At 45.6% G+C, this 17018-nt stretch overlaps 1 protein-coding gene across 5 annotated transcripts in view; it reads left to right on the top strand.

Annotated features, from left to right (window-relative positions):
• Positions 1-16337, top strand: part of CRACR2B (calcium release activated channel regulator 2B) — a 63259-nt gene extending 46922 nt beyond the window's left edge. For 3 of the 5 annotated variants that reach the window (XM_019519777.1, XM_019519779.1, XM_019519778.1), the window contains 8 exons: positions 4778-4857; positions 8366-8561; positions 8730-8865; positions 9410-9491; positions 12978-13092; positions 13558-13665; positions 14842-14918; positions 15690-16337. In XM_019519777.1, the coding sequence (XP_019375322.1) occupies positions 4778-4857; positions 8366-8561; positions 8730-8865; positions 9410-9491; positions 12978-13092; positions 13558-13665; positions 14842-14918; positions 15690-15774 (879 nt within the window). In that variant the 3' untranslated portion in view covers positions 15775-16337. Of the gene's footprint in view, positions 1-4777; positions 4858-8365; positions 8562-8729; positions 8866-9409; positions 9492-12977; positions 13093-13557; positions 13666-14841; positions 14919-15603 lie in introns of all 5 variants that reach the window. The other 2 variants (XM_019519781.1, XM_019519780.1) reach the window with 2 other exon arrangements.
• Positions 16338-17018: the final 681 nt, after the last annotated feature.

Below are 17018 nucleotides of genomic sequence, written 5' to 3'. Positions count from 1 at the left end.
TGTGTGTGTGTGTGTGTGTGTGTGTGTGTGTGTGTGTGTGTGTGTGTGTGTGTGTGTGTGTGTGTGTGTCAGAGAGAGATGGCCTAGGGTATTTTTAAAATTTTATAAACCAGATGCTGTGCTGCAGCTGAGGTACATAGAGAACAGGTAAGAGGACCTCATAAGGTTTGCCCTGCCATAGATCTCCCCAGGGCTGATCCCCTTGTACTACCCTTTTTGCCCCCTACAGTGGTAGTGGGGAGGAGAGTTACCATGCGACAATCTCAACATTGATATGGCCTTCCACCCCCACCCATCCAACCTCCCCAAATGACATGCCTTGCTGTGGTGACAGTCCCTGAGTAGGTGAAGCCTGCCCTAAGATGGTATGGTGCAGAGAGAGAGATTCTGTATCTAGAGAAATTGTGGGTAAACTGTTGATTTATAATGGAAAACACAAGGCTTGGACTTGGACCATGAGTGCTTGTCCTGACCAAGGACTTATTTTTCCCACAGTGAGCCCTTAGCTAGGGAGTCACTTGGGACTTCCTGGCCTGCCTATTCTGTTTGCTATGGAACTTGTTTAAACAGCTTGCTACATTAGAAAACAATTTCCGTTTTCTACCAGGGGTCATTGGCTGTCAGCTAATCTAAATTTTCATTTCTCTATGAAGTAAAACATGGCCCCTGGGGCCAAAGGGATACAGATCTAGTGTAGTGCTCTACAGGGAAACCTACAGACAGACTCTATGAAGATTGAGGTTACCTTTGTCTGCAGCACCAGTGGGATGTTTTCCACCTGCTCTTTTCTGTGGGTTTTGTATGAGTGCAGAAAACACCTGTGGGGAGAGCAAACAGATGCATTTTATTTTTTTTTTAATTTCCAAAACAGAAAAATGGTGCAAGTCTGCATCTCTGTAAACAGGTTAATATTGTTTCTGATAGGACAACGTAGCATATAGGATGTCTGTAGCAAGCATGTTAGTGTAGCTAGAGCAAGTCATTGGCTGCCTGCACTTAGTGATGAGTTTTATCCCTTGCTCTTTATAAGAGTTTCTAATATTGCTATAGACATGTTTCCAGTGGATCTTTATAGTCATCTAGTATCTAGCCCCGTGGTCAGCAACATTTTCTGGAAGTGGGATGGAATGGCTCAGCTTGGGTCCAAGGGAAGCCAGCACTAGACCCCGGCCATTGCTTCTCCTTGCCTCCTGGCTGAGGTACAGCACGGGGAAATCTCCCCACCAGCAAGGTCGCCTGCTGCTGAATGCCGCTGAAGCCCCAGCTTTGTGGGCTGGATCCAATGACTGCAGGTTGGATCTTACCCACAGGCCATAGGTTACTGAACCTTGATCTAGATCGTGTATACAGGTTTGAGCATCATAACCCACAAGTAATTTTATATTTTGGCTCAAGCAGCTCAGACTTGTGGCGTTTAGATCTGGAAGTGACAGGCTTGCGTATTCTGTTTGTGTAGCATGGGTTATCAAAGATGCCAAATGTACGTGATTCTTCTGTTTGTCACCAATAGTGTAGCAAGACCCAGACTGCACAGAATGTGCCAGCCTTGGAGTGTGAACCGGAGGGCATACTTCTTTCTTCCATAGCCAATTCCATGAACGCTTGGCCTCCATGTGTCTCCATGAATGCTGTGTTTCCATCTGTGTTGTACAGTTGTGATGTCATGCTTGTGGTGTTGCCATCTGTGAGACAAGCCAAAGCTATGCAAACTTGACAAGCCAATAAAAGCATGGCAAAAACTAATAGTGGGAAAAACCCAGGCAATTGTCTCATTCTTTTTCCTAAGTAGTATGCCCTGAGTAGGTCGTGTTTACTCTCTAGGTAGGGCCCTGTGCTGATAGATTGCTCATGAGTCAATTTGCTCCAAAGGATGACTACTGGACTCGGTGCATCATATGAATGCCAGGCAAGCTGTGAGTAGGTACATGTTTCCAAGGGTCTAAAGAATGCACTTGAATGTAACAGGTCTCCTTGGTTTAAACCCTGAATGTTTTCACCCTGATCACTGAGTGTTCTGCTTCATCCTTGAAGGTAGGATGGAACCAGGGTCTAATCTGAACCTCCTGAGATGAGATTTCCCCAGGTGGGCTCTGGTGGCCTCTGGCTGGAAGGTGTGTGCTTGGTGGCTGGTTGAAAATGGGGCATTCACCCTTCTATAAACCAGCCTTAAACAGGACAGCTTTTTATAATCAGATATATAACCAGCATGATCCATACTGCTTGGCCCTTTGGCATGGACCTGAATTCTATTTAAGAAGCTTCCCTTTTAAGGAGCTCTGAAAATGAAGAGTCAAATCTTCATCCTCTTGGAAATCACTTCTCAGCAGCTAACTCTGCTGGTTTGCATCCATGGCAAGGATCTGGCAAGATTACACTTTGACTCTTGGGAGTGGGGTTTGTAGTAGTGGCACCCAGAAGGAGCCATCACTATCTGGGCTGCTTAGACAGGCATGGGGTGGGCTGGGGGCTGACCGGCCCGGGGTGGGGGGGTCATCTCTTAATGGGGGGCTGAGCCCCCCCAAGCTCTGCCATAATTTGAACCCTGGTTTTATGCAACAAAATTCTGGATTCCCTGTTTTGATTTAGCTCACTAGGAAGGAAACGCACAGATTTCATCATGTTATTTTGAAAAGATTTGTAATTGGAATACTTGTTCTCTACTGGCTGCTATCTGCATCTAACCATGTATTTTTTTTTTTTTTAAATTACCTTGGAATGAGATTTTTAGGAGTCTTTCTTTTTGAAGGTGGGAATTTATCCTCAGCAGTAAATATCCCAACCTGGACTCTGTATTTGAAGTCTGGCTCATGGGAAGACCTGCTATGAGTCGCCTACAGGGGTTTTCTTGGACTAAAAAAACCCCTAAATTCAAACTGGTTATAGCCTTCTTAACTCCCTTCCCCTGCTTCCCCCTTCCTCACCCTCCACTAAAATATCTCGTGCCTACCAGCCTCCAAAAGAGTGTTAGTGTGTGTGAATAGCAGAGTCCTCTCCTCCTAGCCTTCCTATCCCGTGCATTCCCCTTACATTGTCTCTCTGTGGGTAGAAACTCCCTGTGGCCAGATGCAGAGGGGAAAGAAGGGTAATACGATGGTTCAAGCACACACGTGGGATCTGGAAGATCTGCATTCAACTCCTTTCTCTGCCTCTGGTTTCCTGTGTAACCTTGGGTGGGTCCTTGCCTGGAGGAGAGTGGGGCAGGGGGACCTTTGTTTTCTACCATATGGAAGTGCTGTGAGGATAGAGGATTGTGAATATTTGTTTGCTCTGCTTAATGGCTTTTTCATATTCTCTCTGGAAATGTTGGAAGTGCTGACCGTAGTGGGAGGGCCAGTTAGACAAGGATGTGTATGAGAACTGACAGTAGAAAGCAGTAATGGTGCCCGAGTGAAATAATCTCTTTAGAGCTTTTCCCAGCTCTCTCCCATCTCTGCTTTGCTTGAGCAGGAGTTTTCTTGTCTGTTCTTCCTCTAGACTGTGTGTACATTGCTTTGATTTGTGACGGCAGGCAGGACGTGTTTCCTGGCGCAGACGCCCCGTGACAAGAAGGCCCAGAACAGGATGCTAATTCCTCCCACTGCTCCACAGCAGGGTGGGAATGGATAGGGAGAGGGACAGCCTCTGTGATTCAGAACTGAATATGAGCAACAGCCACCAGATATATCTGTACTAGGAGTCACCAGCTCATGTGGAGGGAGCAGCACCACTCTATTTCATAGGAAAAAGTGTGGTTTGCTATAAGTTTTTCATTGATGACAATACCTTTAGTCTTCCAAAGCATGGAAATCTCAGCCAGGGCCCCAGTACATCTTGGCACCTCTGTTTGTGGCAGCCATACAGGAGAGAGTCAATGACTCAAACCATTATCAGGATGTGCTTGTCAGCCTGTCTGGTGTGTCTGTCCAAATCAGAGTGGTGGCTGCTGACAGAAAGAGAACTGCTTTAGTGACGGAGGGAAAAGATTTGGAGTAATCAACTGAAAACAGTATCTGTATTCATGTTTGTGAGTTGCACATGTAAACCTTAATTCCAAGTCTGTTTAATTAACACAGTGATCCTCCACCAGGATGCCACAGCACCCTCAGGTGTCTTGACGTCCTTTCAAGGGTGCCATGGTATGCCACCCAATGTTGCTCTGTTGGTTGTGCAAATATGATTCACAAGAGAAACCCAGAGATTTCAAGTGGGAATCTATAGTGTTAAAAACATTGTGACCTGCTGTCGTCTTTCTGAGCATTTTGCAACAGGAGAATCACTCTATTATTTTTCTGTAATCAAAAAATAAGGGAAAGCTCAGAGCAAGCATTTTTGCCTGGGGCGTAAAAAGGTTGAGGACCACTCATTAACTGAACAATATGATTTTACAAACAGGGTTGAGTCCCAGTTAACTGGGATAACTGCCTCTAGTGTTTGTGAATGCAGTGGCACCATTCCTGCTAGGACTTGGGCACATTTTACTGTCTCCTAGAATTGGGGCATAGGGACCTAATTTCCACATTTTTAAATGAAAGATCCCAGCCCCCCGTGAAGGTCTCCATTATGACTTTATTTGTAAATGATTTTTAACCCCTTGTTGGGCATTTATCCAAACATATGAGTTGGACCTAGTTATGGTGTGTCCTTCTCCAAGGGGTTATAACTGCATCTTGCTAACATGTCCTAGTAATGTCAGAGCTGCCACTGCTGAGGTGGGGATCTGACCTGTTGCTGTCTAGCACTGGGCTATTTGGCTAATCAATCCTAATGACTCTTTTCATACCCTTTCTTTAACTTCTAGGCACCTCAGAGCAAAAAGCTCCTGTTGAAGAAAGGGTCAATGGTAGGAAAATACATCCCGGAGGACAAGCCAGTAAAACGGTTAGCCTGCAATCTGTGTTGTTTGTCACGTGTGATGTGTTATGTGGACTCCTATCAGTCACTTGTGTCCTGTGCACACTCCCCTTCAGTGTGGGCTAAGGCTGGGCTTTGGTTAATTGTTAGAGCTTGGTGGGTTGTGGCTGGACTAGTGGGAGTTCTCACCCACATGTTGGTGTGTCAAGAAAGGGTGCTGAGTCCCATCTTAGCACAGCACTGCTTCCTCTCTGGACAGCCTGGGGACCCCGAGCAGAATGAAGGGTCAAAAGATCAAAGTAGCAAGAGGAAGCCGGTGGAGCAAGTGTTTTGGAAACTGGGTCAGGGGCGAATGATGAGGGTGTCCTCTAGGATGGGAACCCATAACTCTTCTCAAAGTAGCTGAATTGGCAGTCTGTTCCTCATGGTCTGTGCCGCGTTGCCCTCAAACGGATTTGGGGTTTTCTTCTGCATCCCACTTTCCTTTCCTTTCATCACAAGGGTGATCTCTCCTTCATCCCCCTTCTCTCTGTGACCACAAATGTGTTGTGCTGTAGCACTCTGTTCCTTGGAGAATAGGAAAAGGAGCAATTTGTCCAAAAGACTTGCATTCCCACAGTAGCAGGAAAGTAACTGGGTGGAAGCACTAGTTTAAAGAAAACTGCTATCCTGGATTTTCATTCCTGCTCCTTTATATTCATTACCATTTCTAACCCTGCTGGAGCATACTGCCAAGGATGAGAAGGACACTTTAGCTGGTATGTAAGTGCTGCTGCACTGGTGCATACCTTTAGTGTGGACAGGACATCTGTAACAGTGGAGGCCACTCCAGTTTCAAGAAGGACAAGGTTCCAGTGGTACGCATCAGGGAGCTCCCTGTCTGCACATGTGGTTTCTAGCACTGTTCCTGTGCGCACGGCTCGTGGAATCTGGGTATGTTCCCAACCTAGGTAAGGTTGTGAAGCTGTCCTCCCATGGCAAGTTGGCCCTTCAAAGCTGAGAATCACTGAAGTTTAGGGCTGGATGCTACAGAAGTCGTAAGATCTAGTTGCAAGTGACTGACTTCAGTAAATAACCTGGAATTGTGTGGGCCAAATTCTGCACCTCTAGCTTAAATGAGCTTGCCCTTTAATTGCTGATCTAGGTGATCTTCAGCCACAAGCCTGTTGACTGCACAGTTCTTGCCACATCCTTTTTCAGCCAGCAGTTAATGGCCACGTATTTAAGCCCTTGTGGAAGTCTTGCTCCTGGCATCTGGACAAATAGACTGATGGAAAAATTCAACCAGCTGGGGAGCCGTCCTGCCGAGATTCTGCTTAGTCATATCAGAGACGGGGCTATTTTATGTGGCCCTGTCTTTTTAACGGTCCCACAGTTGGATAGTTTGTGAATGGCAAATGCCCTTGCTCCATGGGACCAAATGAGCTTGCTGTTTATACTTGCATCCTGATCTTCTCAGCAGCTGTTCTTTTGGAGATTCAGCATGCTGCCAGCAGTGTGCAGCAACCATTTGGAGGGCTGAGCTAGGGGAGATGTTTGGAGGGTCACTGTGGTGTGGGGAAGAAGAGAGGTGCCCACTTCTCCTTTTTGCTCCATTGGTCTCTAGAGGTTGTGACATGTTCCCTAAGAAATGGCAGCAGAACTTGCAGTTCTGGCCCCTCATTCAGGTGCTTTTGTCTTCGGGTGCTTTTCTGAAATCCCTTCTCCAAAGAGGCTTTTGCCTCCCAGCTGCTTATTCCATTTTCTCATGCTGGCATGTCATCAGGCTATGGAGATAGGGTCATGCCCATTACCCTTCTCCCATCTCTAAAGCCCAGGAAATTTGGGTGTATGCTTTCCATGGTCAAATAATTTAATTTGGTTTAATTCCTCTTTTTCTGGTCTGAGTACTGTGTAAGTACTGTACAGAAAAAGGCGCCAGGGAGTCTAATGGCTTTTCAAAGGAAATGCATGCATGAGGGCAGCTGATTTTAATTTTCAGTTCAAGGGGTTTTGGGCACATGCATTTTCATAAGACAGACTTTGTGTTCCTGTGTCCATCTCTTGATGCCTTGTGTGAAAGGCACTCTTTATGCTGAGTATAGGCATAATACAATGTTTCCCTGAGCGTAGACTCCACTAAGGACAGTACATGCTTTTTTACCCTTCCACTTTGGTCATGGCATAGTACCTGGTGAAGCCAACAGGAATTTTTGAGTTCAGTAGACATTAGATCATGCCAATCAAGCAGGGCTACATCACCTCTCCATTTTCCTAGTTCATTAACTATGGAAAGCTGGACCAGATGGAAATCATATCACGAGTTACTTCTTCATAGGTCAGCTCCCCACCCAGACACTCCACATGCTCAGGATTCCTATGGGCTGAGTGATATATTTTTTTTTTTCTTTTTTTCTAAAGCCTGTCTCTCTCATTGCCACTATTAACATACGCAGAGTCTGATGTATGTAAGTTTAGCCTAGGTTCTATTCCACAGGTCTACAACCCTTCTCCTGGGGCAGAACTGCTCTCTACCAGATGCTACAGTGGAGTGTGTGATGTCTCTTCCCAGGGCCTGAAGCTTCCCTGGAGTAAAAGTCTGTCAAGCCTTTGATTTTATTTCTTCCTCTGAGACACTTAAACAGGGACTCACTGCAGAGCTAACACAGTGGTAGTTTGTGTAGGAGCTGCGGAGAAGGAATAGGGCCACTCTGCACATTTGTTCTCCATGCTTGTGGGGAGCAGGACTCTGGACCTTCTTCTCCAAGCACATGGGCATCTGCCATTTGAGCTAGAAAAGAGTAAGTCAGCCCTAATGGTTAATGCGATTGTATCTTTGAGAGTATCTATTTGGATACAGATGGAGGCAGTTGTACACATGCAAACACCCCACTCACATGCATGGGGATGGATGGAAGGGAAAAAAAATGGGAAAAGGGAAATATTTTAATAAAAGAATAAAATTGCAGAAAATCGAATAAAAACACCACTTCTCAGAAACCTCCCAAACAAGAGTGATTGTGGATTAAATGCAAATTCTCCTTTCCCTGTCTTTTTTTTGAGCTGCTTCAATTGCAATGCAGAAATTTGTCCTGAAATATTGTTTCAAATAGATTCTTATTCAGCTTCTTAGTACCAAAACTGTTGCCTACTTGGGGCCAAGATGTTAGTGCCACTATCTGAGTTGCTGAGATTCCTGAAACCTCTTGTGATGTTTGCAAGATCATGGCTTTCACCCACAGATTCACTCATGGGCCTTCTGTTTTGTAGGAACATGGCCAGGGTGTGCTGTGTCCTCTCCTCACCTTTCTCCTTTTGGGGCAGTGTTCTGTCTTGTTTAGTCTACATGTGTGTGAATGTGAATCCCCATCAGTGTCCCATGAGTGCTAACTTGATCACATTGGTTGTTTGGGGAACTCTTTCCTCACCCTGCACATGGTACATATGGGCCTTGACACAGGCTGCTTGTTTCTGGGGATGTTTCTTCTGCCTTCCCTGAGGAAATGACCATGGAAGAGCCTAACAGGAAGAACTGTAAATACTTCCTGGGCACCAGATTGAAGAAGGTGAAAGGAGGTACCGCAAGCTACGTGGAGAGCAGCATCTCTGGCAGAGAGAGAGAGAGGCAGCAAATGGCGGGGGACATGGGGAAGCCAAGGATGGTTCTGAAACGCAGCTGTAGGAAAACATCAAATGAGTTAGACAGTACTCCACTGCCTCCCAGAGGGCAACCCACTGGCACCGAAACCATGGTAAGCCTCGTACGCTAGGATTCTTCCTTGCTTTCCTCCCTCCTGCCCCCTTTCCACTATTTCTGTTGAGGATGGGGGTTCTGTGACTCCCACAAACCGTCTCCAACTCCTCTAGTTTGTCTTCTCCTTTCTTGCGCCTTGCTCCTGTCCTGTTCCTCCAACCTCAAGGCACAGGATCCAGCTGGCTTCTCCCCAGATCGCATCTTCAAGGTGGTGTTCGTGGGGAACTCAGGTGTTGGCAAGAGCTCCTTTATCCATCGCTTTTGCTATGACAGGTCCTTGGCAGAGATCAGTGCAACCATTGGTAAGTGAGAGGGCTTCTGCCCTGGCAGAATGTGGTGCAGGCCTGGGAAAGGAGGGCTGTAACAAAAGGAAGAGGAGGAAGCATGAAGTGTTCCCAGTGTTTGTCTCGTGTTCATACAGGGCAGTTGCACAGACTCCTTCCATGCCAGTACTACCAGTGCTGCTAATCTGGTCGCCTCCCCTGTATGCTCTGTGCAGCCCTGTCCACATTATCTAGTAATGGCTAAGATTTTCCAAAAGGAGATTGTAGTTTTTGGGTGTTATTTCTGAGGCCTTGAAAGCTGTGGTCTTCAGAGGGTGGTCTAGTGATCCTTGAATTATCCTGGATGGGGGTGGAGGAGAGGGTCTCATTTCCTACCAGTCCTGAAAATTCAGGATTGAAAAATAGCTGGAGGTGGGGAGAAGGACTGGTGCCTTTACTGCTGCCATGGTTCTTTAGATGTCAGGAGCACCCCAAATGTCCTGAGCATATTTTTTTTCACATGCAGAAAGATACTTGCTCCCTTCCCTGGAGCACAGATGATATGTTCCTTGCCCCCCAACAGGTATCGACTACCAAGTGAAGAGTTTAATGGTAGATAATGCACGAGTTGCCTTGCAGCTGTGGGACACAGCAGGGCAGGAGAGGTAAATTAAACATTTTTTGTTCCAGATTTGGATTTCATGCTGCCAAGTTCACAGCATGTAACAGCCAATGTGGAGAGTGGCTATTGATCTTTATAGCGCAGGGGTGGAGAGAGGAGAGACCAGACCTGGATTACATCCCTTGGAGCACAACATTAATTTTAACCTTTAGAGAGAGTGGGACAATAGCTAGCACAGAAACCATTTCACTGTCTGTTTCAGGATGGGGTAACAGGATAGGACAGGGGTATTACTGGGTTAATAAATGATATGGTGGTGTAGGTGTTTGCTGTCCCCATGCAATAAAAAGGTATTTCTTTCCATGCAAAAGGTGTCTAGGACAACAGTGACCTCTGATGAATAGGATTACTATAGAGGCAAAGAAGGAATTAACGCCCCCCCCTTACGAAGTCTCAATCAGCTTTTGTTTTTCTTTTTTCCTCCCACCTTCCTCTGAAATATTGGGCATTGACCAAAGCTAGAGGCAGGACTATTGACTAGGATGCACTAGTGATTCTTGCTGGTACTTGAAAATCTCTTAAGGTATCTGGCTCAAAGGCTTTTATCTTCCATTCAGAGTTGAACTGATCACCATATGTGGTCAGATTAGCACAGGCAGGCATGTGGGAAGGTGGGGTTTGCCTTCCTCTGCAAAGTAGAGCATGGCTCCTTTCCTAGGATTATCTGAGCTTATTAAACCCAAACATCGTTCCATTGCTGTGGTGGGGCATTGGCAGTGCCCTGTCTCCTCCGTGGCACATCTCAGGGTGTTCTTTTTTTTGCTTCCATACAGTGCTTTGTGGCTGCGTGGTGTCCATTTGTAAGGCATTGGAGTGGACCATTTTTAGGACTCCTTGGATAAACGGCTTCTGGCAAAGGCAGGGACTCCACTGGACTCCATGGCCCGAGACACACATTTCAGTTCTGTGTTCATGCCTCTGTCATGACCCTGTGACACAGATCCATAGGATCTATCACAGAAAAGATGTCTCCAAGTACCAAAAACAGGTTCTGAATTTCTGTATACCTGGGGCACCTGTATATATCTTTAAGGTTAGGGCCAGTCTTAGGAGACCTTTGAGGATCACAGCAACCTTGCATCCCAAAGTAATGGGATGTGGTCCTCAGTTCTCCTAAACTAGTCCATTTCTTTGAGTTTGTGTGTGTGTGGGGGTGGGGGGGGTGGAGAACAGCTCAAGTAACATCTGGTGCCAGGAGTGTTGAGAAATAGTTGTATATAACAGTACCTCTGGGTGTGATTGAAGCAAGGGCCTCTAGTTCCGCTGCTAAACATGCCACAGGGTTGGTCTTGTTAGGAGTCCAGTAACAAAAGCAAAAAAAACCATCCTGTGTCCTAGCCATCTGAGAAGGAAAAGATCCACATAATATTAATGTGACTTACATTTATTACAATAGTACATGCCACTCTCATTTACGTAACACGTTTTGAATCCTGAGCTTAAAATGAGCTCAAACAGGCCACACAGTTTTGGCATATACTGTTAAAACAAGGCGCATTTTTTATTTTAATGTACCACAGCATCAAACCTCCCTCGGGATGGAATTTGTGTTCACAGGGCTTATGTGACCTTGTGCTGACCAATAGCGTGTGGGGCTTCTGGTTGTTTTAGGGCAAAGGTGCAACCCCAATCTCAGGCAAATTAGATTTTGCAATCCGGAAGACAAAGATCCTCAGTAGAGCTCAAAAATTGCTATAAATGGGGAACTCCTCAAATTAGATGCATGTTGAGAAATGACCTTTCCATTCGGGCAATTTTTTGCTTATGTCTCCATGTCAAGATGGAGCTGTTGGAGAGGAGTTGTTTGTAAGTTCAACTACCTGTGGCTGAGTAGCACAGGACCTGAAATAACCCCTTCTTGGAAAAGCACTTAAGAAGGTTTCTAAGCCCCATGGATCATTAACATGCGTTTTATAAGCGTACAAATGTAGCTGCTTAACCGCTTTAAAAAGGAGTAGCTGCCTCTCAGGACTGGGCATCAACTGTTACACTTAACTGCTACATTGCCAGGATCCTGTAATGATCGTAATTTAGCTAAATCTCTGGAACTTTAACCCCGTTTCATTCAGGGTTGGGGTCGTAGTGGTTTCTGGTTTGGATACACTTGAATTGCCACAGAAACATGCATATATCACACTTACCTGGTAATAGTTTATATCAGGATCATTTAATACTGATACAGCAGTTACGTCTGCCCATGCCTTCAGAAAGCACTAGCCTTGTCTGTTTTCCTGATTTTGGGTCATAAAACCATCTTTTTTTAGCTTTGCACTTACTCACATGGTTACTCTTAATCAGAGCTGTATAGCCAAATATATGGCATAAATGAGGATCCTAGATCACAACTGCTGATTCAAATGCCCACTACATGTAGCAAGTATTTCACTGTGCAATGGGCTTAGTAATTTCAGAGCTTACCTTGAACTCCAGAGAAATGCAAACAGGGGAGTTTTCCAAATTAAGTTTTCTGAATACCAGCATTTAATGAAACAGCATCCCGTGGAGGCTTTGATAAGGACCAATTTTGGAAGTAACAGGGTTACCTAGTCATGAGGTCATTGTTTTCTGGCCTTCCTGGGTGGTTTGTCAGCTAATTTTCAAAAGTGTCCTTATTGAAAGCACTGACTTACAGTTCTGTAGGGAGGCCATTTAGCCCAGTAAGCAATGGGTCTGTCTAAATACACAGCTAGAAATGTGTGTCCACTCACTTCCCTAAGTGCTGGGAGCTTCTACCAGAACTTGGTTCTCTCTGCTGTATCATCCACAAAGTGGCTGCCTCCTATGAGCAGAGAGAGGTAGTTAGTTAGCCATGTAGTATTAAGTCACGCAGAAGGCAAGGTAGAGCTGCACTTCATAGGCTGATTATATCAGAGATGCATAAGTTTTCATGACCTTAAAGTCACTTAATCAGATGTGAGCTCAGGCTCATGAAAGCTTATACATCTCTGATTTAGCTAGTCTATAAGGTGTAAAGCTACCCTGTCTTCTGCTTTATATGAGACATTTAAAATTAGGTTGAAACCCTCTCCTGGGATTTTGGAAGCTGAACTGATGTCGTGTGGAAAGATGGTCTGTTGGTACATCTAAACCAGTAGCTGAAGTCACTGTGTAAAGTTTTAAGTTAGGGGTCCACCAAAGCCTTTATCACTCTATGGATGAATGTTATCACTCTATGGATGCTTTCTTTCCTGAACACCTAATGGGTCTTCATACCTTTTCTTTCATCTCATCCAAATGAAGACTTGTATCCTGTTTTCTTTCCACTAGCCCAGACGCACTTTCCCTTTCTGCATCAGGCCTCTCCACACAGAGAGAATTTAGCCTTTGCCATGCCTGCCTGTGAACAACAGACTTGAACATTGAGCCTCCTGAAACTGCTGCAAGGCCTATTTAAGAATGGGGTATTTTGTGTTACCTGGTTAATAACGGTGCAGGTTCTGTAAGTCTCCTGTGTTTTGTTTGCCTTCAGATTTCGGAGCATTACAAAACAGTATTTCCGAAAGGCGGATGGCATCTTGGTGATGTATGATGTCACTGCTGAGTGCAGCTTCACAGCAGTGCGGAACTGGATGAATAATATCCAGGTAAGAGCAAAACCCATTTCAGAGACCTCAAAATGAATAGCTTCACATCAAGAAAATACAGGCGCAAAAGGAAAATGTGGCAAGACTTTTAAATTCCCACAGGTCCAGTAGGGCCAACTTTTTTCCTCCTTGTTCTTAAGCCAAGGAAATGGGTGCAAAACAACCTACCCCTTGCCACTAAAAAAAATTAGTGTTAAATCTGGTTGAATCAAATGCTCGGACTCGGGAACCACTTGGAATCCTAGAAGTTTAAATTTCTTTCCACAGTGTCCCAGTTGGAGCTTCCAGACTCATTCCTCTGAATAAACTGAGTTGGGTGGAATTTTGATGATAATTTCAGGGGCTGCTCCAATTTCCACTGATCTCCATAGCAAAGCTCCTTTTTGTGTGAGCCCAAATGGGATCAGCTCCATGAGGTTTGTTTCCTTTTGATGGTTCTCAAAGGAGCCTTGTTCTGTTCTGCAGGAAGGGATTGAGGATGGAGCTGTGATCTTTCTGCTAGGAAACAAAGTGGATGCAGTAGAACAGAAGACCCATGATGTGCCTAAGCTGGAGGGCGAGAGGCTGGCAAAGGTGGTGTGGCTTTGAATGCTGTTCTCTGCTCTAAGGGCTCTGTAAAGGTTGCTCCATTCTGGCTTTCATGCTCATTGTCCTATTTAGGAAATGGGAGGGAGGTGTTTCTGTATTCACCATGGTTGCAGGGTGTGATTTTTGCCCCCACGGAGATCCATGACTGAATTAGCACTGATTTCAGTGGTGCCAAGTTGCCCATAAGTGATGGACATCAGCTTACAAAGGGCACCACTTGCCTTTTCCTCTTTGGACTGTGTGCAGCAGTTCTCAGTTTTTCAGGAAGATGATGGAGATTTAACTAGTTACATGACCCCATCTGCAAGCTCAGACACTGAAGCTCTGGACACATCCAGCTTATGAATATGGGTGGTTTTTTGTTTGTTTTTCCCCCCTTGGTTTTAATGCCCTGTGATACCTATGTCCCCTTAGGTTAGAACAGGGGTAGGCAAAATGCAGCCCGGGGGCTGGATGTGATCTGCCAGACCATTCTAGCTGGCCCATGGGGCCCCTAAAAAATTTCGAAAATTAATATGTATCTGCCCCTGGCCACCTGTCATGCGGCCCTCAATGGCTTGCCAAAACTCAGTAAGCAGCCCTCTGCCTGAAATAATTGCCCACCCCTGGCTTAGAAGTTTCTCCACTGGGCCTTGATGCATGGAGCTGTTTAGTGGAGTATGAAGTGCTCTTAAATGAACCAGTCCATGACCTGGAATGTTGCATGTTCCATAGCCCAGCTGGTGATGGAGGCACTTTGAGAGAGAGGACACCCAAAGCACACATTAGTATTTCACAAATACTTTAAGCTCCCTCCTTCCTCCCAACTACTAAAGACCCAATGCTCCCTCCAGGCCCTTTGTGAGGAGCAGGCCTTCACTTCCTCAAAGAGAAAGCTCCATTCATGGATATTAGCAGGGGGATCTGTCCTCTTGCTCATTCTACTTGTGGGATGAGACACTGGCATATCCTCCATATAGGCAGTCTGCATGAATCCTATAATTCATTAGCATCCCACAAGACGTTTGATGGGGAGGGGGTTCCACTATGTATATGAAATAGAGGATGGTCTTTTACAAGCACTGGAGAGGATCCTTCTTTGGGGCATTGGTTGCTGAGCAGAGGTGGGGATAGTGGGGAAAGACCATGCACAAAGTTATCTCCTGGTTCTGTTTCCGGCAGGAATACAAGGCTGTCTTCTATGAGTGCAGCGCCATGACTGGCTACAACATTGTAGAGCCCATGCTACATATGGCAAGGTCAGTGAAAAGATGTGGAATTGGCCTTGTATCTCTTCCAGCTGTGGCCAAGTTGCAAAAAAATCTCTCTTGAGGCAGGCCATGGCAAGAAGGGGCATTAACCTAAGACTGACCTTCTGCCACAATTGTCTATACTATAGGCATGCTGCACCCATAACTATTAATAATTTTCTCAGTCCCCACTCCCTTTTCCCTTTTTTATACTTTCTTTTTTTAAGATACAAATGGAGGAAAATAGAAAAAAATACGATTTTAATTTACTTGAAAAAATTCTAGTTTTCTTTATTTTGTGCCACATAAGCACAGCTAGTGAATTACCGACTGAGAAATCCTGCTGTGTATCCAATACAACGATACCACCTAGGTTTTGCATAGCAGTTTTCAACAGGAAGATCTCAAAGTGCATTCCAAAAGATGCATCATCACCATTTTACAGAAAGGGAAACAGCAGTAGGCAGAGGTGAGGTGACTTGGCCAAGGCCACAGAGTTGGTCAGTGGCAGAGCAAGGACAGATCTCCTGCTTCTTAGTCCAGTGCCCATTCCATGACACAATGCTGTCTCTTCTAGTATATATGAACTGTTCCCCTTTTTCCAGGCTATTCTGGGAATTTCTCACAACTGGTTTGCTTTTATTCAGCTCAAATCCAAAGCAAGGCCAACTCATTGTTTCCCTCCACTCTCCAGCTGACAGGGCACAAAGGTTGTCACTGCCTGGGCAGGAAGGTGGTGGCAACAGCATTGGGTTCCTGAGCTGTGTGACCTCTTTTCAGATTGCTGACGGCACAAGAGGACAAGCAGCGAGAGAGTGCCCTGCACCTGAATGTTTACAGCAAGAGGAAAGGCTGCTGCTTGTGACTGCATAAAGACCATCCTCTGGCAACAGTTATCATGGGGGCACTCCTGACAGCAACTGCGGATGGGAGGAAGTTCCAGGTTCTTTCCAGCAGAGAACACCAAGGCATTAAAACAGAACAGCAGTGTGTGTGTGCAATAGAGGAACGTTACCATCCATGTGGTCTCCTACAGCCCTGTCACTCCTCCCCCCTGCTCACCAAGGGTGCATGGCCAGCAGTGGCTTGGGGTTGCAGCGCTGGCAGCATAGAAGCTGGTTCTTTCCTATGCTCTGGCAGCTCTCCTGTAAGATGCTGAGGGTCAGGCTTCCTGGGCATAGACAGAACCATGTGGCTGGGTACCTGGGGCAGCTACCACATACAGGGACAGTGCCTGGGGTGGCTGCCTCATTGCCCCACTCTAGTTATGCCACCGTCCCTGTGTGTCCAGCTACCAGGGGTGAGGAGGAAATGCACGTAGACAAATGAAGGGCACTGGTATTTATTCTGTTTTAAATAAACTAAAGGCAAGTCTAACTGTGTAATAATAAATAAAGAAAGGATTTGTTTTAAAATTTGAGGGGAAAATGTTGCCACCATTGATCTGTCCTAAAGCGATGTTTGCTTAGCCTTTGGGGTAATGACCAGAGTTGCTCCTCACTGAAAGGGGGGAAGCATCCGCTGATTCCTCAAAGTTTCCTACCACTGCCAGCCTGTGTACCCACTCACTGACTCCATGAAATAGATGCTTTTGTCCTGAGCTCAAGAGCCCAGGTTCAAACCCTCATATTGGCCTGGTTATTTCTGACTTTACACTTGGATTTTGTCTGCTGAAAAACTGATATAGGGAAAAAGGTAGTTAGTTGTGTTGATCTGAAGTCAGACAGAAGGCAGAGCAGGGCAGGGTGGCACATTATAAACTAATTCAGAGAGGCATGAGCTTTTGCAGGCTACAGCCTGCTTCATCAGGTGCTATGAATGAATTTTGCAAAGAGCAGGGGATACTAAATAGAAAGGAATACGGTCAGAGTTACTCATACTGTTCCCAGCCCCAGCCTATCCCACTTCCTGTTTATGACAGGGAAGACTTGTATGGTATGTTGGTCTATAGCAGTGATTCTCAAACTTTTTTTTCATTTGCAAACCCCTAAAATTTCAAATGGAGGCACAGACACCTTTAGAAATTTTGAACAGAGGTGCAGAACCATTTGAATTATAGTGTGGGTATTCACATACTTTTGATTGATCAGTCATCTTTCATGGACCCCT

Source organism: Gavialis gangeticus, unplaced genomic scaffold, assembly GCF_001723915.1.
Source record: "Gavialis gangeticus isolate Ggan-Ray unplaced genomic scaffold, GavGan_comp1, whole genome shotgun sequence".
Lineage (NCBI taxonomy): Eukaryota > Metazoa > Chordata > Crocodylia > Gavialidae > Gavialis > Gavialis gangeticus.
This window is presented reverse-complemented; position numbering and strand designations above follow the sequence as displayed.